The following is a 23,459-nucleotide window of genomic DNA, read 5'->3' as shown; positions in this document are numbered from 1 at the left end:
ATCTTCTCTATAGGGACACCTAGGAGTTTAGGCTCTTCATTATCTCAGCTCTCTCTCCCTCAATCGCCACCCTTCCTGCCCAGTGTAGTGCCCACACAGACACCTCAGGATATGACAGGCCAGAGATCAGAACGTACCCTACGCTCTTAGAAAAAAAGAGTTCTATGGTTTCCCCATAAGTTAACAATTTTGAAGAAACCTGTTTGGTTCCAGGTATAACCCTTTTGGTTTTATGTAGACCCCTTTTGGGTTTCATTTACAGCCCTTTCAACAGAGGGTTCTACATGGAACCCAAAAGGGTTCTGCCTTGAACCAAAAAGGGTTCTCCTATGGGGACAACATAAGCCTTTTTTGCAAGAGTGTAGTCTAGATCACAGAGGGGACCTTCACTCACACATCCATCAGCCAAAGTGGTTGATATGAATAGAATGACAGCAGATGTTATTTGTCATCAGTATTATTATTTTTGATGTCACTAGATTTGAATGCAAACCTGCCAATCCGCCTCCTCCGATGATGACTAAGCGTATAAATCTGACTCCACAGCTTCCAGCTGTCCACCTCCCCTTAGACACTCAGAGAAACACTCTCATGTACAAGCTCACAACATAAATGCATTGACATGCACCCAGACATTAAAAAAACAGCCCCCCCCAAACCACACCAGGACCCAGTCTGTTATTTACCAATGGTTGATGTGCATTCTTAGATCATAACCAGCTCTTATCTTAAACCATGCCCTTACCGGTGGGTGGCTGCACCAGCTATGCACAATCCCAATTAGCCTAGATTTACCCCAATCCCATTATTTATCCTACTACAACATGCTTTCTCTCCAGTTGTAACACTCAAAGGCAGCATGCAAAACAAACAACACATAGCGAAGGAGGACATTTAACAGCAGACATTATTTAGCATAGGGTTAGTTCAGATCAGAGTTCTCTTGCATTTTTACTGCCCTAAGTGATGCTGTAATTGCAGTAATTACATTTTCAGAGGGAAAGGATGTAAAGTAAGGAATAGCAAAACCACACTTTCCACAATAGTGTGATGTTGACTGTAGTTCACTCATAGCCAATGTCTATCCTTCCTCCTGTGTTACCCTTTCACTCTCTCAACCTCTGGAAGTAATTACCAGGACGGAGGCCGGCGCTATCCCAGAATTCAGCTGGAGGAGGTGTGGTATGACTGAAGTATTGTGGAAGTTGCTCCATCAGATGGACAACCCAGAGGGTTTTGTCATAGAATAATGCTTAACAAAACATCTCTGGTCAGCTGACACATTTCCGTACTAGTCATTTTCTAATAAGACTTGGATCTCCTCTGCTACCTAAACAGAGCTGTATTTTGGGGATCTGCAATGGTAATGGAGTAATTCTAAATCTTGAGTTGGTTTATAGTGAACTACTGCCTGAAGATATTGACTTTGTTTATTTAATGCTGAGTCAGGGGTTTCTGCTGGTCTGCAAACATGGCTTTGAAATGGGCTGAATCAATGATAGGACAAGTTCTGTCTTAGTGTTTATATTATACCCAAATCCTCTGTAAAAGCAGAAAACTATTTCATTTCTGCTCTCATCTCCCTCTTTAAATGTTGTTTAATGATTTCACTTTGCACTGCTTTTGACCTGCCTCACTCTATAAGGTTATCATTTTCAACCTTCCTCATTGTAGAACTTCTCCACCTCTTTGCCCTCGATCTCCAGTTTTCAATCTTCGGCTCTCGGACAGTGGGCAGAGCTGCACAGCGTGAAGCTGAAGAGAAAGGGGGCCGAAGTGGCCTCAACAAGGCAGAGTTCATGGAGAGAGTTCAGCAGAGCAACGAAGCCTGCCAACGCGGTGACTTCCAGGCTGCCGTGAGTCTCTATGGCGACGCCCTTCGAGCCGACCCACAGAACTGCATCCTCTACAGCAACCGCTCAGCAGCCCTTCTCAAATTGGGACGCTACCAGGCTTCCCTGGACGACGCTGTCAAGGCCTGCCTACTCAACCCCAAGTGGCCCAAGGTGAGTCCCTCTGAACCACCATCTTAACCTCATAAGTAAGGATATGTGAAAATAGAAACAGAATAGTGCAGCGTTTTTCACAGGTACCGTTGATGGGTTTAAGATCTGGCTCACATAACCTGATTGAACTGAAGATTTGTGGGAGATTTGTGCACAACTCTGAGTTACAAGAATGGGTGTCCACTTGGTGTTGGGATCTATGTGCTATGATTTGCTGAATAATTTATTTGTTTCTCGTTTTGATTGTCAGTGGTGTTGATAAATGTAAGGTTGAGGAAGGTAAGGAAGAAGACTTGCTAGGTCTTATCTGTGGTCTTGTCTGAGGTGTGTTTTTTGACCTACCATAGATTTCACATTGCCCCCCCACAGAGGCTGAGTAGGGGGGCCATTCCTCTCAGCACCCAACTAGAATCTTGGCTGAATGATTAGGCAGAAAAAGCAGGATTTTGACTGTATGTGTGTGTACATGTGTGATTGTTTTTAATGCTCATTAAGTCATGACACAAGTTTGATCGATATTCAGGTACGATAAATCAATGTTTATTTTGTGAAACAAAAATAAACTAATGAAATCTAATTTTATTCAGAGCATGTGACAAATACATTTGATTTGTTTCTTTTTGTTTCACAAAGTAAACCTTGATTTATCGTATTGATGTTATCAATCAATTCACCAACACATTCTCACGGCTGACGGATGCTGATACATTGTCGTCGTCTGTAAACTTCTAAGTACCGAATTTAACAGAGTACAGCAGCGTCAAAGCAATTTCTATGGTGGGAGTTGATGGCGAGGATGGGAATGGTGTGGAAGAGAGGGAACATTATGGTAGTTCTGTTTGATGTCAGATAAATCACAATACATCCGTGCATATAAATAAACAGTACAAAATAAATATTCAAAACGGACAACAGGCCGGATGCTGGACTCAAAAACCATAGCTAAAAGCTATTTTAATAGGCCAGTACAATGAATGACCTCTTTGTGGTCTCTGACTGCGGGACGGTTAATACTGAGCCAGCCTATCCTGGTATTACACACAGTGTTATACCTGATGCTTTGGTTAGCTTCTGCTTGCACTATGACAACACTGCAGCTTCTGTGTTGTCCCAAATCTGTTTGTCAAGGAGCAGTATTTTGTGTCAGGTATAATTCAAGCTGTAGTTGAATTGTTATCCTGTCTCTGATCACCACTAGGGGACAGTCTTGCCACATATTCTTCAGAGCCATTATACAGTATATGGCTCTGAGATTAGTTACAAAATAAATGTATTCAATGTTATCTTTCAAATTGGTAAGAAAAAATGTAAATGGGTGGAATGCCTCCCACTTAGCCTTACCAAGCTGTGTTTGGTATAGGGATGTGACAGTCATGCAGTGATATAATCACTATGGTGATTGACTATCGATTTTTAAACAATTCTATGATGATTGCATAAAGAAAGATCAATGTTAATGTTCCTCTGGTCTGGTACAGACAAAGATAAGAAAAAAACTAAGATAGAGCTCAGCCTTAAAGATGCAATATGCAGAAATCGCCCTGCCATTTCCTGGTTGCTAAAATTCGAATTGTTCAAAATTCGAATTGTGACAAAACAAGCAAGTATAGTGTAGAGCAGTGGTTCCCAAACTTTTTATAGTCCAGTACCCCTTCAAACATTCATCCTTCAGCTGCGTACCCCCTTTAGCACCAGGGTCAGCGCATGCTCAAATGTTGTTTTTTGCCATCATTGTAAGCCTGCTACACACACAAGATACGATACATTTATTAAACATAAGAATGAGTGTTAGTTTTTGTCTCAACCCGGCTCGTGGGAAGAGACAAAGAGCTCTTTATAGGACCAGGGCACAAATAATAATATAATAACAATCAATAACTTTGCTCTTTATTTAACCATCTTACATATAAAACCTTATTTTTTAATCGAAAATTAACCACAGGTTAATGAGAAGGGTGTGCTTGAAAGGATGCACATAACTCTGCAATGTTGAGTTGTATTGGAGAGTCTAACACTTAAATAATATTCCACACACAGTCTATGTCTGTATTTAGTTTTCATGCTAGTGAGGGCCAAGAATCCACAATCATATAGGTATGTGGTTGCAGAGGGCATCCGTGTCTTAACTGCGGGGTTTGCCAAGGCAGGATACTCTGAGCGCAGCCCAATCCAGAAATATGGCAGTGGCTTCTGATTGAATAAAATTTTCCCGGAACCACTTGTTGCAATTTCAATGAGGCTCTCTTGTTCAGATATCGGTAAGTGGACTGGAGACAGTGCATGAAAGGGATAACGAATCCAGTTGTTTGTGTTATCCATTTTGGAAAAGTACCTGCGTAATTGTGCATCCAACTCACTCAGATGCTTCGCTATATCACATTTGATATTGTCCGTAAGCTTGAGTTCATTTGCACAAAAAAAAAATCATACAATGATGGAAAGACCTGTGTGTTGTCCTTGTTAATGCAGAGCTCCAACTTCTTAATCATAGCCACCATTTTGTCCCGTACACTGAATATAGTTGTGGAGAGTCCCAGTAATCATAGATTCAGATCATTCAGGCGACAAAAAACATTACCCAGATAGGCCAGTTGTGTGAGAAAGACATTTAAAGAGGGAGATGAGAGCAGAAATGAAATAGTTTTCCTGTACATGTATTACTATTCTCGCTCCAAAAACTCCCGTAGCTTATTTTGCAAATGGGCATGTTTTGTTTCTAAATGTCTGCACAAGAGTGAAGGTTTCATTGAGTTGTGAGATAGTACTTTTGCACATATAACACACTGTGGCCGAGGAAAGGCACTACTCCCAATATAAATCAATGTAGTTTTCATCATGTTTACACCTCTTCGATGGTCCAACATCTCTGTCTGTTGTTCCGTGCCTTCCTGGGTAAGGGGGCAGTAGCTCTTCGGCAGCATCAGATTCACAACTGTCAGTGTCCATGCTAGCTGGGCTAACAACAAATGTAGAATTACTGATGCTAACATTGGATGTGCTTGTGGAAGCAGAACAACTTGTGTCGTCGACAGGTGCAGGTGTAGTACTGCTGGTAGTAGCAGTACTAACAGTAGAGCTGGTATGTGTCTCTATGGATGCGGGTCTTATTTTTTTTAACCCTTTATCCATTTTCGAGCAAACAGAATGAGCAGCAGCTATGTTTGGCTACATACAGACTGTTAATGGAAATCCCGCGAGAGAGTAACGGTGATTGGATGTTAATTACTCAACTAGGCTAGCTGTATTTGACGTTGTTATTTCGCTGAACATTAGATGGTTTAATTTTATTTTTGGCAGTGAAACGAGGCTACTCAGGTGAGGGAAAAAAACTCACCCAAATTTATAGCCCCGTTGGAGAATGTGAAGAATTAAAAACAAATATATATATTTTTAAATGTGAATCACATTTTTATTTGGCGTACCCCCGACTGCATTGCACGTACCTCTGGGGGTACGCGTACCCCAGTTTGGGAATACCTGGTGTAGAGAATCATTGTACCATCTAAGCCACTGTGAAATATCTTTTCCATAACCAAAAATATTGTATTTTCATCTGTTTGAGGCTGGTGTACAAAAATAAAGTAAGAAGCAAAAATGGAAGCATAGAAATAACCCACATAGAACAGATCTACCGCTTCTTAGACTTGCATTTAATGAGAATGACAGATCTATTACTCACATTTTTATGTGAATTTGGTCAGGACACCCAAAAAGTTACATATTGCAGCTTTAAGTTCTATAAGTCAGTTATATGAAATACTGGCTTGACTGAATCTATTTGTTTCACATGTAGTAATAATGGCCTCAAATTGTTGTTTGTGTGACATGATTATAGAACAGATAATTTTATATATTATTCTAAAAAGAAAATGTTGAGTTATTAAGCAGACGCTCTTATCCAGAGTGACTTACAGTTGGTGCATTCATCTTAATGGCTGTGTTTACACAGGGAGACTAATTCCAATGTGAAAAGATCAGAATTGGGCTGCCTGTGTAAATGCAGCCAATACAGCTGAGAGTCAACCGCATATCAGGCTTTCCCCCCCCAAAGTCAGTGCTAGTAAGAAATGGGGTTGTTGAATCAATGGGCTAATGAATCAATAAGTCAGTAAGTAATGTACCTTTTGTTAACTCTGTTACCAACTAGTCTAGATGACCTAAAAGCTTTGTGACTATTATAATGGCAGTCCTCCTCACGCTTGTCGTTGGTGTTAGGGAGATGGAGATCAATCAGTAAAGCATGTGTGTGTGCTATACCACAGGCTGTGAGGTTTGGCAACAGCACCTCCACACTGACTCTTAACACACAGGCTCCCCATGGGTGTGTCCTCAGTCCTCTGATGTACTCCCTGTTCACACATGACTGCATGGCTTTGCATGACGCCAACTCCATCAAGTTTGCTGACGACACCACGGTTGTAGGCCTGATAACCATCAACGACGAGTCAACCTATAGGGAGGAGGTAAGTGAACTGGCATTGTGGTGTCATGACAACAACCTCTCCCTACACGTCAGCAAAACAAAGGAGTTGATTGTTGACTTCAGGAAGCAGAGGAGTGAACATACCCCAATCCACATCAATGGGATTGCAGTAGAGTTTAAGTTTCTCTGTGTCCAAATCACAGAGGACTTGTCATGGACCAACAACACCACCACTCTTGTCAAGAGGGCGCAACAGAGTCTCTACTTCCTAAGGCGGCTGATGAAATTTGGCATGCTGCCCAGAGTCCGCTCCAAATACTACGGCTGCACCATCGAGAGCGTTCTGACCGGTTGCATCACTGCCTGGTACGGAAATTGCTCCGTCCACGACCACCAGGCCCTCCAGCGGGTGGTGAAGACAGCCCGGTACATCACAGGGACCGTCTCTCAACCATCCAGGACATCTACTCAAAACAGTGCTTGAGGAAGGCACACATCATCAAGAACCCCACCCCCACCAGCCACGAGCTGTTCTCTCCTATACCATCGGGCAGACGGTATCGGAGCATGACGTCTGATATAAATTGTCTCTGAGCCTGTTGGTATCTACAAACCATCAGACTGCTGAACACTTTAACTGGACTGACCACCTGCTCTGATTCTCCACACCTTAGCACACATGCACTCACTCATGCACACACCCAGACAGACAAACACACACACATCACAACTGCTGCTACCAGACTCTTATTATACTGCTAAATGTATACACTCGCCCATCCCCCCCCCTTCCCCAATACACATGTAAATATTGGACTATAAATTATGCTTTCCTGTATTATACTTAAGCTCAAATTTGTATTTATTTTATTATTATTATTCATTTAACCAAGTCAGTTAAGAACAAATGTTTATTTACAATGACAGCCTACCAAAAGGCAAAAGACCTCCTGTGGGGATGGGGGCTGGGATTAAAAATACATCACGTCAAGAGACACCACAACAATACATAAAGAGACCTAAAACAACAACATAGCATGACAGCAACACATGACAACACAGCATCATAGCAACACAGCATGGCAGCAGCACAACATGGTAGCAGCACAAAACATGGTACAAACATTATTGGGCACAATATTTATTATTAACAATACCACCTAAAATATCAAAAAATAAGGTCTAAGTGTCTTCAACAGAGGGGGATCAAGCTGATTTTATACCAATTTACAGAGACCAGGTCATGAAGGAAGGCTTGCTCATTAAAGTTCTTTTAGCAAGCGTCTATGACAAATCGGGACAGTTCGTTTCACTGAGCAGCCATTACGAACACAGGTTGTAGAACAGCGATCACTAAGGTCATTACAGAAGAGTGAGATTAACATCAAGGAGAGTAGCCTCTGAGTGTTTGGAGTCATACCTTGTGGGATTGGTAATAATGTGAGAAATATTTAGGGAGTCCAGTTGCTTTAGGACTTGGTCAGGTGGTTTAAGCATGTCCCAGTTTAGGTCACCTAGCAGGACACATTCAGACTTAGTGTAAAGGGCCAGGAAAGAGTTTAGGGCAAGTAGGGTACAGGCCAGTGTTGATGGTGGATGATAACACCCAGCAACAGTCAACAAAGAGCTATTTGAAATGTTGATGCTTAAACCCATCAAATCAAATTGTTTGGGGACAGATTTGGTGGAGACAACCGATCACTGAAGGTGTTCCTTGGTAAAGATTGCCACTCCACCAAGTTTAACATCAGTGTTCAAAACACTCTTTCTTAACCACGTCTCAGTGATCACCAACCCATCTGGATTAGAGCTGTGAACCTACACTTTCAATTGATCAATTTAAATTATAAACTTCTAGTGTTAACGTGCAGAAAACCCAGGCATTTATGAGAGCAGAAATCAGTGAATCAAATATCAGAGCACAAGTCAGAATTGGGGCTAGCGACAGTAGATGGGCCAGGGTGTACATGCACATTTTGAATGTGCATTAGATGGCAACAACATCATATTGTACAGCAATTTCCTCAAGTAACATGAATACAAAGCCAGCGAGAGGTGGTTAGAATAGGATGGGAGGCCAAGTGTCTGTGTAACCAATAGAGAGTCAGAGTTCCGAGGGTGGGAACAAACAGTCTGTCCCAAAGTTGGGTAAAAGCAAGTTCATAGTCAACAAAGCACACAGAAATCATGAGGTAAATAGCATAAAGCACAAGAAAAAATATAACGACTTCAGGCTAGTCATTGTAAGTTCAGAGTCACTCGCCCAACATTGCATGTGTGCTGGAGGCGAGCGAAAGCTCGGGAGAGAGGGGGGAGTGTGGCGGGGGTACCTGTACCAAACAAGGGGAGACAGGCCAGATGGTGAACAGATCACCAGGTGGAATCCAAGCAGCAGTGCAGCAGGTAACGGGAGTAGGTGTCACACCCACTTGTCACACCCACAATTCTATTCTACTGCCATTTACTTTGTTTGTATTCGTATTTTTTATTATTTCTAATTGTTGTTGCATTGTCGAGAAGGAACCTTCAGGTAAGCAGTTCGTTGGACGATATACAGTGCCTTTAGAAAGTATGCACACCCCTTGACTTTTTCCACATTTTGTTGTGTTACAGACTGAATTTAAAATGGATTAAATTGAGATGTGGCCAACACACAATACCCCATAATGTCGAATTGGAATTATGTTTTTCAAAATGTTTACAAATTAGTTACAAATTTAAAGCTAAAATGTCTTTATTCAATAAGTATTCAACCCCTTTGATATGGCAAGGCTAAATAAGTTCAGGATTAAACATGTTTTTAACAAGTCACATAATAAGTTGCATGGACTCAGTCTGGACTCAGTCTGTGTGCGATAATAGTGTGTAACATGATTTGTGAATGACCACATCATCTCTATACCCCACACATACAATTATCTGTAAGGTCCCTCAGTCGACATTGAATATCCCTTTTAGCTTAGTGAAGTTATTAACTTCATATGGCTGGGGGCCAGTATTGAGTAGCTTGGATAAATAAGGTGCCCAGAGTAAACTGCCTGCTCCTCAGTCCCAGTTGCTAATATATGCATATTATTAGTATATGTGGATAGAAAACACTCTGAAGTTTCTAAAACTGTTTGAATGATGTCAGTGAGTATAACAGAACTCATATGGCAGGCAAAAACCTGAGAAAAAATCCAACAGGAAGTGGGAAATCTGAGGTTGATCGATTTTCAACTCAGCCCCTATCGAAGACACAGTGGGATATTGGTCATGTTGCACTTCCACTAGATGTCAACCGTCTTTAGAAACTTGTTTGATGCTTCTACTATGAAGGGGGGCTGAATGAGAGGGGAATGAGTCAGAGGTCTGCCAGCAGTCACGCGCATTCCCATGAGAGGTATCTCCCATTCCATTTGCATTTCTGAAGACAAAGGAATTCTCTGGTTGGAATATTTATTGAAGTTTTATGTTAAAAACAACCTAAAGATTGATTCAATACATCGTTTGACAAGTTTCTTCGGACTGTAATGGAACTTTTTGACATTTCGTCTACAACCAGTGAACATGCTTCGTGAGTTTTGATTTGTTTACCAAACGCGCTAACAAAAGTAGCTATTTTGACATAAATTATGGACATTATCGAATAAATCAAACATTTATTGTTTATTATTGTGGAACTGTGATTTCTGGGAGTGCATTCTGATGAAGATCACCAAAGGTAAGTGAATATTTAAAATGTTATTTCTGACTTCTGTTGACTCCAACATGGCGGATATATGTATTTGTTGTCTGAGCGCCGTACTCAAATTATTGCGTGGTTTGCTTTTTCTGTAAAGCTTTTTTGAAATCTGACACAGCGGTTGCATTAAGGAGAAGTATATGTTTAATTCCATGCATAACACTTGTATTTTCATCAACATTTATAATGAGTATTTCTGAAAATTGATGTGGCTCTCTGCAAAATCACCTGATGTTTGGGAACTGCTGAACATAACGCGCCCAATGTACACTGAGATTTTTTTATATAAATATGAACTTTATCGAACAAAACATACATGTATTGTGTAACATTAAGTCCTATGAGTGTCATCTGATGAAGATCATCAAAGGTTAGTGATTCATTCTATCTCTATTTCTGATTTTTGTGACTCCACTCTTTGGCTGGAAAAATGGCTGTGTGTGTTTTTGTGACTTGGTTCTAACCTAACAATCGTTTGTGGTGCTTTCGCTGTAAAGCCTATTTGAAATTGGACACTGTGGTGGGATTAACAACAAGATGACCTTTAAAATGATATTAGATACTTGTATGTTTGAGCAATTTTAATTCCTCAGATTTCTGTTGTTTTGAATTTGGCACACTGCACTTCTACTGGCTGTTGTCATATCGATCCCGTTAACGGGATTTCAGCCCTAAGAAGTTTTTAATTACACTTTGGATGGTGTAAAACCAGTCGACGCCGAAGATACAGGCATTCTTCCGAAATCAGTTGGTGACTTTAAAACAGTTCCAGAGTTTAATGGCATAGCCGAAAAGCTCCCGTGATATGCAACTTTTCAGGGAAGTTAGGAAACAATATACACAGGCAGTTAGGAAAGCAAAGGCTAGCTTTTTCAAACAGAAATGTGCATCCTGTAGCACAAACTCCAAAAAGTTCTGGGACACTGCAAAGTCCATGGAGAATAAGAGCACCTCCCCCCAGTTGCCCTCTGCACTGAGGCTAGGAAACATTGACACCACCGATAAATCCACTATAATTGAGAATTTCAATAAGCATTTCTCTACGGCTGGCCATGCTTTCCACCTGGCTACCCCTACCCCGGTCAACTGCCCTGCACCCCCCACAGCAACTTGCCCAAGCTTCCCCCATTTCTCCTTCACCCAAATCTAGATGGCTGATGTTCTGAAAGAGCTGCAAAATCTGGACCTCAACAAATCAGCTGGGCTAGACAATCTGGACCCTCTCTTTCTAAAATGATCTGCCGAAAATTGTTGCAACCCCTATTACTAGCCTGTTCAACCTCTCTTTCGTATCGTCTGAGATTCCCAAAGATTGGAAAGCTGCCGCGGTCATCCCTCTCTTCAAAGGGGGAGACACTCTAGACCCAAACTGCTACAGACCTATATCTATCCTACCATGCCTTTCTAAGGTCTTCGAACAGCAAGTTAACAAACAGATTACCGACCATTTCGAATCCCACCGTACCTTCTCCGCTATGCAATCTGGTTTCAGAGCTGGTCATGGGTGCACCTCAGGTCCTAAATGATGGAACCACCATCAATAAGAGGCATTACTGTGCAGACGTATTTATTAACCTGGCCAAGGCTTTCGACTCTGTCAATCACCAAATTATTTGTTACATTTAAAAAAAATCCCCTTTTCTCCCCAATTTTGTGGTATCCAATTGTTAGTAGTTACTATCTCGTCTCATCTCTACAACTCCTGTACAGGCTCGGGAGAGACGAAAGTTGAAAGCCATGCGTCCTCCGAAACACAACCCAACCAAGCCGCTCTGCTTCTGAACACAGCGTGCATCCAACCCGGAAGCCAGCCGCACCAATGTGTCTGAGGAAACACCGTGCACCAGTGTCATAGCTCAAGATAGTAAAATCTTCTGTTTTGTAGACCCCGCCTTCAACCAGAGATACATTGACAGTTTAAGCTTTTACCCATGAGATTGGCTCAAATGCCAGAGGTCTTGGGTTTTGAAAGGCTGGTTCCCCCACTTCTTCACATCTGAGGAGAATCTACATTATATTGGATCTTATCCCAGCCCCGAAATGTATGGGTGTGATCAAATGTCTCCCAAAGAGCATGAGATTTATGACGTGGTATGAGACAGTAAGACATGGCACCTTTGATTTCCATAAAGAGATGGAATCATACTGTGACAATGATGTGGTTATACTTCGTGAAGGAGAAGAGGTAATCAAAGATGAGGCATTGACCCCTGGAGTTGTACAACTATTGCATCGGCATGCACGAAAACCTATCGTACACACTTTCTACCTACAGCATCTATAGCTATCCCCTCGCCTGACAACTACCGACGCCAATTCAAGTCCTACTCTAGTGGGTCCATTCAATGGTTGGAGTACTTGGCCCAGGATAAAGACATTTTTATTCAACATGCTTTGAATCGGGGGGAGAATGCGTTTGGCTCTTACCATGTAGATGGATCCACACAGATTGACGGGGTTGAGACCATGTATGAGTACAACGGTTGTTTCTTCCACGGTTGTAAATCTTGCTTTGTGCCCCAGGGCATGTGTGTCCTAACCCAAAAGACTTTTGGGGAAATGTACCAAGAGTTTCAAGACAAATGGGATTCTTTACAGGCTACTTAATGGTTAAAAGTGGAGGTTTTGTGGGAGCACGAATGGGCCGCCATCAAAAAGTCTGATCCTCATGTTCAAGCCTTCCTTTCCAGCTATGACACACCAGAACCCCTGGAACCACGACAGGTCTCTTATGGAGGCCATACCAATGCTTTGACATTGCGGTATGTAGCGCAACCCCACAAGACAATTATTCACCGACTTTGACTTACCTCAAAACTATTTTGGTCTGATCAAAGCAACTGTCTACCCTCCTAGGGGTTTGTTTATACCAGTGATGCCTTACAAGGGCCCTCAAGGAAAACTTTTCTTTTCCCTTTGTCGCACCTGCAGTGAAAACAACAACTAGCAAAACCCATGTGATCACTCAGATCAAGAAAGAGCCCTGACAGGGGTATGGTCACAGTTGAATTCTCTAAGGCTCTAGTGATGGGGTGTCGTGTGGCCAAAATCTTTGAAGTGTGGAACTGATCCAGGAAATCAGACACTCTTTTTAAAGAGTACATCAAGACCTTCTTGAGATGCAAGCAAATGGCTTTAGGCTATCCTGCATCGGTCACAGATCAAGAGAGCAAAGACAGGTACATTCAAGACTATCACGACAGAGAAGGCATATTTCTTGACCCTGACAGAATAGAGGTCAACAAAACCAAAAGATATGTGTCGAAATTGTACTTGAACTCGCTTTGGGGCAAATTATCGAAGAAATGTAATATGCTAACAACGTCGATCATTAAAGACCCCAAAGAATTTTTGGAATTTGTTTTTTCGGACCAATACGAAATTTCACATTTTTCATTCTTGAGTCAAGACATTGCCCTGGTGCAATGGAGGCGCAACAAGAAGTGGGTTCTACCCCCGGGTAATGTAAATGTGTTTCTTGCAGCTTTTACCACGGCCTATGGCCGACTTGAACTGTACTCCCTCATTGAGCAGCTTCAGAGGCGGGTTCTTTACCACGACACAGACTCTGTGGTCTATGTAAGCAAACAGGGGGATTGGATCCCCCACTCAGCAACTATCTGGGTGGCTTAATGAGTGAACTCGAAGATGGTGACCATATCACAGAATGGTCCTCCTGTGGTCCCAAAAGCTATGCTTTTAGGACTAAAAACAATAAGATGGTGTTGAAAGCCAAAGGCGTGACTCAAAACTATGAAAATGCCCCGCGTGTAAAACTTGGAATCAATCACACGCTTGGTCAAGGGGTTCATAAACGACAGGAATAGGGACTTGGAGATTTTGAGCTCCTACAAAAAAATTGTTAGGTATAAAAAGGGCTTCCATCTAAGGAATGCCCCACTTACTAAAAGATTCAGGGTAGTCTATGACAAGAGACTGCTTTTACCTGACGGGACCACACATTGCCCTTTGTCTACTGACTTATGCTACAAGCCACAGTGTGTCTTAAAGCTTAAGATATAATGACTGCTGTAGAAGGTTTTGACCCCCGGTTGCAACTACCATTTTCGGCCTTAATCGCAGGACCATCTAATAGTGGTAACTTGTTTTGTAAAAAGTATTTTAGAGAATTCTGAACATGTGTTATCTCAAAAGCCTGATAATATTGTGTGGTGTTATTTGTGTCATCAACCTCCTGTATGATGAATTGTTGAAGAAAATAAAAAGTTTGTTGAAGGAATACCTGAATCCCTGTCTAATGATGAACTTGATCAACTAAGACCTGTCTTTGGGTATTGACTTCCAAGATTGAATCAGAGCATGCATAAACAATCATGCTAACGGTACAGGCTAAAGGTGTACGGAAACTCATTTCCAGACTGAGGTTACCTTGGGACACCACCGAAAGATTTCCTGAGGTGTCATCATCAGGTGATAAATTGAAAGCATACAATGTGTAACCCTCGGCAAAATCATTTCTGTCAATAGGTAAAGAGAGATCTTTTAGATGCCTCCTGGTAGCCAGGAATAGATTGTAAAATTCTCGCACAGATATGTTATTAAATTGCGGTTGGAAAGCCTTAGCAGGGACCTGACGTCCGTCCTGACAGAGAGCTACATACTCTGCATTGAAGTGTTGAAAATGAAATCGGTTTTTACTTAAGCTGCCCGTATTAGAGGCATGTTCAACCAAACCTATAACCATGTATCGTGGTAAAGGGCATAGAAATAGGTTTTCTTGACTGCAGATTCTACTGCCCACAGGTATGCTAAATGTTTTCATGGTAATTCTTTGGAGAGGGTAAAGGGCATTTCCTTTCATCAAAGCCTGTAAGTGACCCAGACAAACTGCCGGAGATACAGACACTTTGTTAATAAAAAGCTTTGCCCTCAACACTTTTAAACTAAAGTCCCCGTCCTGAGTAGACATCAGGCAAAACTCATCCTTGGCCCTGGTTAATTTTAGTCTTAAATCAACTGAATTTAAGAGTAAACGTTCTTGAAAGAAAATGTCAGAGTGTATATAGGCCCTAGCAGATGAAACTCTCGAGATTCGGCACAGTAGCGAGCGCGTTCCTCCAGTCCTTTATTTGCACCAGTGGAAGGGTCTGTCGATTCCATAGAGACTCCTGCAGTATCCTTGCTAAACAGCCCGGCGATGAATTGTGTCTCGAGTGTCTTTGGAGTAGTTGAGTAAACAGTCCATGATGGCCCTATAAGGGTATGTGGCACTGCTTTGACTGATTAGGCGTTAACCCAAAATCACATCCACTTTGGAGAAGATGGTGGCCACTGGGTAATTAATGAGACTCACTTTGGCATCATTTGCAATATTAGTACCATCTCTTTTGGTCACTTTTAGATGCAAATGCACCAAGGTGTTGTTGAGGTCCAGATAGCTGTTCTCAGGAGAGGCGCACAGTTGTCTCCAACCCTTTGATAGCATTTGATGTCGGTATACACAAATATGTTGTAAAATCCTGCATGTATATCCGCAGGGAATGGGAATAATTTATCTTTCACATACGTCCATTTATTGGGACCCATCCCCAACATGTAGGCTAAATTACCACTGGTCTTTATACCCCCGTCATTATCCCCTGAGATTTGTACACGTTTATGTATAGGGTTGTAGATCAGGAGTATTTCCATATGGTTCAGGGTTAGGAGTTCATTCAACTTTGAGACGATCCTGTCGACGGTTCTATAGAACCCTTTTTTAAGCTTAATACGTTTCGCAGGTTCCGATATCCTTTTGCAATAAAAATCATGGTCCTTATCTTTGATATTATACCAACTATGGGGGTATGTAATCTCGCTGAGACCTACTTCCCAGGCCTCTGATAACTCTATAGGCTTTGGAAAATTGGTTGTATAATTCGAACTCTGATTATTACGATATACAGTATATGTGCAGACGCATTACTGGGGGGAGTCAGGTAGAAGCCGCTGTGTTCCATGATGCACTCCTGTGTACACAAATTATGGTGTATTTATCATGCATGAGGGTTTAAGTTAACCCCCAATGCCTCCATCACATCCTGCTGGGGCCAGTTTTTCCAGTGGACCAGCACCCATTTTTTACCCTTTTCTATCTTTTGATCTAGAATCTCCTCCACGTGAAAGACTTTGTCTTTACCCAACTGTACCTTCTATAATTCCTTCTCATAAAAAAGATCCCTCTATAAGTTCCCCGTCATAATCTTTTAATTTGTAGACTGGAGGTATGCGCGGCAGACATTCGGTAACCGTGAACAACTCATCGCTGTAACCGTGCTCATATTTTTTGTCGAAAACACCCCTCCACTTGGATATACGCAACAAGTCCCCCACTATGAATTTAAAATGTATTTTTTTCTTACGACGAAGGGGTAACAAACCATACAGATTTTTAAAGACTTGAGAAGAGTTTTCAGAAGAGACCTCGGAGGGTTTCATACGGATACTCTTATGGTAGCTGTTGTTGTACCCCTTTACTAAATCTTGAACTATATCGATATATCTAAGCTTGTTGTGAGCTGTAAAATATCGCCACATCCGCTCCTTCAGAGTTCTGTTAAAGTGTTCAACAACTGAAGCATTCAAATCCGAGCCTGTAGCAAAATGTACTATATTGTGCTTCTTCATGAGTTTCTGAAAAGTATTATTAAAAAATGATTTTCCGCCATCAGTCTGCACTTTCATGGGGGCTCCTCCTTCCTTCAAGATAGAGTCAAAGGCCCGGGTCACCTCTGCCCTGCTCTTATTTTTAAGACCTTTACAAATGCTATTTTAGAGAAAATATCTATAACCGTTAGCATGTAGCGATTTCCATCATTTTTATCTGCAAGGGCCTGCATGTCACATAGATCCGCCTGAAATTGGGACAATGGTTGAGTAGAAAAAACTCTTTCTTGGAAATTGTTTTCTTACAGGTTTATGTAGAGTGTGCACATCCTGCTCTGATAACCACTCATTCACTTTAGCATTGCTTAACCGGCTACCTGTTTCTTTGGCTATAGCTCTCCGTAAACGTTCCTTACCCCCATAAGACCCGGGGTTAGAGGGATTATAATAAAAGTTTTTAAACATCTGCTCTGCCATCTTGCCTCTCTGAGGTACAATAACGTTAATGTGCCACTTTCAAATAACGACAACATTTCATTTTCATTTTTGAATTTTTATTTTAAGCATACCCCAAGTATTACGTATACAGACAATTCAGAATTCATTGCAGGATACATGTCACCATTTTCTCAACGATCACAGCATGCAACACCCTGTATATTTGGTTTAGATTAACAGGCTTGTGTCGCTGAATTTTTAAAACGCACACATCCGCTATATAAGTATATACACAACAAATATGATACATATTACAATTAAATGGTGTTTCAAACAAATAAAGTAAAATCTTAGACAAGGTTGTTTCTAGTTTTTCAGAATCATCCACAAGACGGGATACCAGTTGTGTCCATTGTAGACTCTCGCCCGCATGTCGTACATGATTCATGATTTGCTCCATTTTCAGCACACGCTCTACATTAGCCCAGGCATTGTGGGTTGTGTAGAACGATACATTGCTCACTTTATTTTCAATAATTTGATGCATAACATTTGTAAGTTCTCTCAAAATATTTTATTTATTTATTCTCTCTAACATCGTATACACATAGTTACCCATTGCTTTACATCTAAATAACAAATTGTCACTCGGTCTCTTGAGCCAGAAAGTCATCACATCAGCCACCACAGCTTCCCTGTATTTGTTGTCGTCCACCAGGGTGTGTCGGATTTTTTTGAGTTTCTCGTGGATGTAGATTGCCTCCTTCAGTTCATGTAGGAAAGCCTCGGTAAACTCTGGGAATAGACAGCACAAGACCCATAGACTCCAGGGCTCTGACCAGCGATGGTATAAACCTGCAGGACCAAAGTCTTTTCTCCAGCACCTCAAAATGGTTGAAGAAGTAGTATCTTGGGGGGTCGTATAAGCACGGATGCCAGCGCTGGCTGGGGTGATTGATCTCACAAGCGATGCATTTTTCTCGTATATACTCTCCAATCACCACGTCTAAAAGCGTGGCTACAGAGGCCTTGACGGTGTCCACAAAAATAGTACTGACCACCCCATCAAACACATCCTCAGGCTGTGTACATGTAGGGGGTGTCGCGGGTCTTGCCAGGGGGGAGTAGAATGTTGGGCTGCGAGGCATAAAGTCCTTAGGGTCTGGCCCCATGACGTTTCGGAGTCCTGGTATTTGGTATGAATATCCATGGTATATGCGGAAATGAAGAACTGGAGGCTTTAAGTGCACTCCTTTTATTGTTGAACCAGTCCTTTGGGTATCAGGGCATGGTTAACGCAGCGGCGTACTTAGTTTTCTTCGGGGGATGACCCTTCTGAGGATGACACTTCTTGGGGCTCCTTTGAATCATAATCCTCAGGATTCGCATATATTATGCACTTCCTTACATGAACAATGCTCTGCTGCTGTTGGCTCTGTACAAAAAGAGCATCCAACAACTCTAACATTTTCAATTCCATTAAATCCCTACTTTTAAAAGGAATAAGCATGCGCAACCTAAAATCCCCAGTCAGGCCTCCATCACAAATGTTTTGGTAGCGAGTTTCCTCGTTGCTGATATAGAACTCCACGCAGCCACATAGAAGTCCATTCTTTCTTTGTATTTTCACCCTGTGAAATATTCTTCCTGAGGAGTCAGGGGGGCTTTCCCAATGGGTCTCGTAGCCCGTGAACAAGCTATACCCCTTGGTGATAAGTCTCAGTTCGGGACACACAACCTTGCGAAAAACCGTCCAGTCTTCAAGCCCGTAGTCCACTCCTAAAGTCTGGTCGGTATATTCTTCTCCTTCTGCTACCATATCGGCTACCGTTCACTCTACAGGCCAGGTAATCAAACTGATACCCCCATTGCTGTCCATTAGACATCAGCACTTGATCTTTCAGCGCAGTTGCGGGCAGTATTTGGGTTCTATACACACTTAGAAACCGCTTTTTTGGCGCATCGTATATTGTGGCTTTATAATTGGCCCTTTCTCCATGTTTCAGCCGCTTCTGTTGTCCTGCTTCCGTTGTTACAGTCATCACAGCTTTGCCACTGATCACAAAATCTATGTTTATTTTTAAAATATTGTTTAGTGTTCTGGGGCCGCATGTCTTGTTCTGGGCTTTATTTATAATGCGTATGCCACACCCAATACCCCCGGACATTCCTGTTTCATAGACAACAGCCCTAAGGTCAATACAACAGGGGGTGGAGGGGCCATACTCTTTGAAATGTTCAAACACATCCCCCCCAGTTCAAGTGGGTCCCTAGACATCAATCATCATGACAACTTCAAAGGAATTAATGCAATATATGCATAAATTAGCACACCCTCTAACGCGTGAGAACAGGAACAGGATGTACATATATGGGCATAAGCACGTGATAAGTTCCCGCCAGGATGTCCTGACAGGATGCCCAAATATGGGCAGTCCCTAGAGCACGTGATCACTTCCCGCCAGGATGTCCTGACCGGATGCCCAAATATCGGCATGCCCACGTCATCCTGACATAGGGTCATAAATCAAACGTTTGACGTGTGCCGTCTACTTTATTCTCTCTCACAAATGCTGATGCTCCAGATACTCAACTAGTCTAAAGAAGGCCAGTTTTATTGCTTCTTTAATCAGCACAAGTTTTCAGCTGTGCTAATATAATTTCAAAAGGTTTTCTGATGATCAATTAGCCTTTTAAAATGATAAATTTGGATTAGCTAACACAACGTGCCATTGGAACACAGGAGTGATGGTTGCTGATAATGGGCTTCTGTACGCCTATGTAGACATTCCATTAAAGAGCAGCCGTTTCCAGCTACAGTGGTAATTTACAATATTAACAATGTCTACACTGTATTTGTGATAAATGTTATTTTAATGGACCAAAAAATATATTTTCTTTCAAAAACAAGGACATTTCCAAGTGATCCCAAACTTTTGAACTATATTCTGGGTGTAGACGCATGATGTGTTAGGAATTCCATGATCAGTACTCATGATCAGAATACATGGCATTATCCCTTCAAGTTGTAGGCTAGATGTGGACAATTGCGCAAACATCACCCAGGTTGTGTGTAGATGCATTTATCAACAAATGCATTTATCTGTGAATTTCATATTGATGTGCTTATAAAGACCGTATGCCTACACTATCTAGCAAATAACAATACGTTGTGTGTAGAGTACAACTTCAGCCGTCTAATCAGAACTAGAATGGCAAATCTAACCACACACGTCTCCAGTGGGTGACGAAGTCCCTTCAATCTACAGTATGTAATGTAAAGCTTCCAGGAGGAAGCTTTGCATCGGTCAGTAGCCTACAGAGTAATATGAGAAGAGTGCAATTGCTGGACTTATGTAGATATTCTAAACAAAGTGTTTAGATAACTTTCAATTGTAACAGTTCCATGTAGAATAAACTATCCTTCACATAATATTGTAGAAGCAGTGTTCTGCTAATATTATACCTTCCAGTATGGTCTCCCTGACATGTTTGAAGAATACACAGGGATATCAGAACAGGCATGCCATTTTGGGTTAGCAGATGAAGCCCCTGAAGGCTAGCTACTGTAACTACCTAACTTGCAAATCCGGGTTAGTTATCATATCTGTGTCCGAGTTTAAATGAGTTGGCAACCGTTTGCTAGCCAGTTCGAGTTGAAGCATTACTAATAGCAAGCTGGCCACATCCTATGATAAGCTAGCAAGCTAGCTAGTATCCAAGTGCCTGCACTGTATTTATTCTAAATGCCAATGCAATGGCTACAGTTAGCTGTTGTTGGCAAGCTAACGTGAGCCATGCACATCTTCCTCTGACATGCTACATCATATTACACATTAGCTAGCTTCTGTATCATTCCCCTTTCATCTGTGGTATCATAGCTACCCTGGCTCGCTAGCATGATCAAGTAATGTATAAACAAAAGTAGCTATTAGCTAGCTAGTACCAGCTATCTACTTAGCTAACGTACTCACCAACATTACTATAGTGGTTGACAGGGAGCAGAAGTGACCATGTTGGATGTAATCCATTCCTGGCCATCTGGTAATATTGTTGAAATGCTTTGGAAGTTTAACACCAGCTTTATGGAAGCCCATTTTTACTCCTATTTCCCAGAGCAAAATGTGCGTGCTTCACACCCTTATACAGACTTAACAAAAAATGTCTACATGGCAGCTGGGGGCGGACCACAACGTGTTGTCTCTGGGCAATTGACAAAAGTGGGCATGTAAGAAATCCATACACAAACCTCCAGTAAATTACGAATAGTTTACTTATAAAATGTTGTTTTGGACGAGACTGACTTTAGGACCCAAATGATCCTATTTACATTTTGTAGTCAATTTTGACACTAAAATGAATGTTTCTGACTCATAGGCTGTTTAGCTAGAGTGACTTACAGGACCAGTTAGGTTTAAGTGCCTTGCTCAAGGGCAGATCAAGAGATTTTTCACCTAGTCAGCTTGGCAATTCGAACCTTTCGGTTACTGGCCCCAACTCACCACTAGGCTACCTGGCTCCCCAGAGAAGTTGGCTCTAAGGATTAGTTGACCTTTAAGATTAAATACAATGTGTGTGCGTGCCTATGAAAAGTAGAAACCGCACAGCTGTAGATGCGAGTTAGCACTTTGTGACCCTTTGCTCATGCACTGCTGTTGTCAGAGCACTGTCGGACTGTCTACAGCTGGCATGCTGCCCACAACCACAATCCCCCTCCATCTGGCCCTTCACAGACAACACTGCTGCTTCAGTGACACATTAAACAAACAGCAGCCCTCTGCTGCATCCCTCCTCCACTCCCTTTCTCAGGCTGTCTGCTCTGCTGAGGACTGAGGCCAAGTGCCAGTGCTCTGTGTCAAGGAATCCATCTCCATCTTCTGCATCTTTTATGACTATGTGTTATGATCTGACCATCAAGAGTCTTCAATTTCCTACAACCTAAAGGGCTTGAATTGAACAATGACAGCACATCTTGACAATTGGAAGGATAGGATTGGATTGGTGCTGGTGCTGAAGTTGAGGCTTAGTGTTGGCATACATAAACCCAGTCGTACTGTACATGTACGCGCACACACACGTGTATTCAAACATACATTTATTTGTATCCTTGTGGAAGGTGTATAGAGCGAGCTGAGACAATGAGCCAGTGTTTGCATTGGTAAAGGTCAGTGTGTGGGGAGGTGAGGGGAGGACTGTGAGGGGTACTTTAATTACAGCAGCACATCAGTAATTTTACAGTATGAGGAGTAGCCACTGGCCATTTGATTAGTTGTTCAGCTGTTTTATGGCTTGTGGGTAGAAGCTGTTAAGGAGCCTTTTGGTCCTAAACTTGGCGCTCCGGTGCCGCTTGCCGTGCGGTAGCAGAGAGAACAGTCTATTACTTGGGTGACTGGAGTCTTTGAAAATGTTTTGGGCTTTCCTCTGACACAGCCTAGTACATATGTCTTGGATGGCAGGAAGCTTGGCCCCAGTGATCTACTGGGCCGTACGCACTACACTCTGTAGTGCTTTATGGTCAGATGCCGAGCAGTTGTCATACCAGGCGGTGATGCAACCGGTCAAGATGCTCTAGATGGTGCAGCTGTAGACATTTTTGAGGATCTGGGGACCCATGCCAAATCTTTTCAGTCTCCTGAGGGGGTGAAGTTGTTGTGCCCTCTGTGTTTGGACCATGATAGTTTGTTGATGATGTGGACACCAAGGACCTTGAAACTCTCGACCCACTCCACTACAGCCCAACAATCTTAATGGGAGACTGTTCGGCCCGCCTTTTCCTGTAGTCCACTATCAGCTCCTTTGTCTTGCTCACATTGAGGGAGAGGTTGTTGTCCTGGCACCACACTACCAGGTCTCTGAGCTCCTCCCTATAGGCTGTCTTATCATTGTCGACACTGTTATGTCGTCAGCAAACTTAATGATGGTGTTGGAGTTGTGTTTGGCCACGCAGTCGTGGGTGAACAGGGAGTACAGGAGGGGAGTAAGCACACACCCCTGAAGTACTCCAGTGTTGAGGATCAGTGTGGCAGACGTGTTGTTGCCTATCCTTACCACCTGGGGGCGGCCCGTCAGGAAGTCCAGGATCCAGTTGCAGAGGGACGTGTTTAATCCCAGGGTCCTTAGTTTAATGATGAGCTTTGTGGGCACTATGGTGTTGAACGTTGAGCTGTTGTCAATGAACAGCATTCTTGCATAGGTGTTCCCTTTGTACGGTTGGGAAAGGGCAGTTTGGAATGCGATTGAGATTGTGTGATCTGTTGGGGCG

At 42.3% G+C, this 23,459-nt stretch overlaps 1 protein-coding gene across 2 annotated transcripts in view; it reads left to right on the top strand.

Moving 5' to 3' along the window:
• Positions 1-23,459, top strand: part of LOC112249494 (tetratricopeptide repeat protein 28-like) — a 349,205-nt gene that overhangs the window by 1,334 nt on the left and 324,412 nt on the right. For both annotated transcript variants that reach the window (XM_042320594.1, XM_042320593.1), the window contains exon 2: positions 1,707-2,006. In XM_042320594.1, the coding sequence (XP_042176528.1) occupies positions 1,707-2,006 (300 nt within the window). The remainder of the gene's footprint in view (positions 1-1,706; positions 2,007-23,459) is intronic.

Source organism: Oncorhynchus tshawytscha, linkage group LG04, assembly GCF_018296145.1.
Source record: "Oncorhynchus tshawytscha isolate Ot180627B linkage group LG04, Otsh_v2.0, whole genome shotgun sequence".
Lineage (NCBI taxonomy): Eukaryota > Metazoa > Chordata > Actinopteri > Salmoniformes > Salmonidae > Oncorhynchus > Oncorhynchus tshawytscha.
The sequence above is the reverse complement of the archived record's forward strand: the minus strand, read 5'-3'. Positions and strand labels throughout refer to the sequence as shown.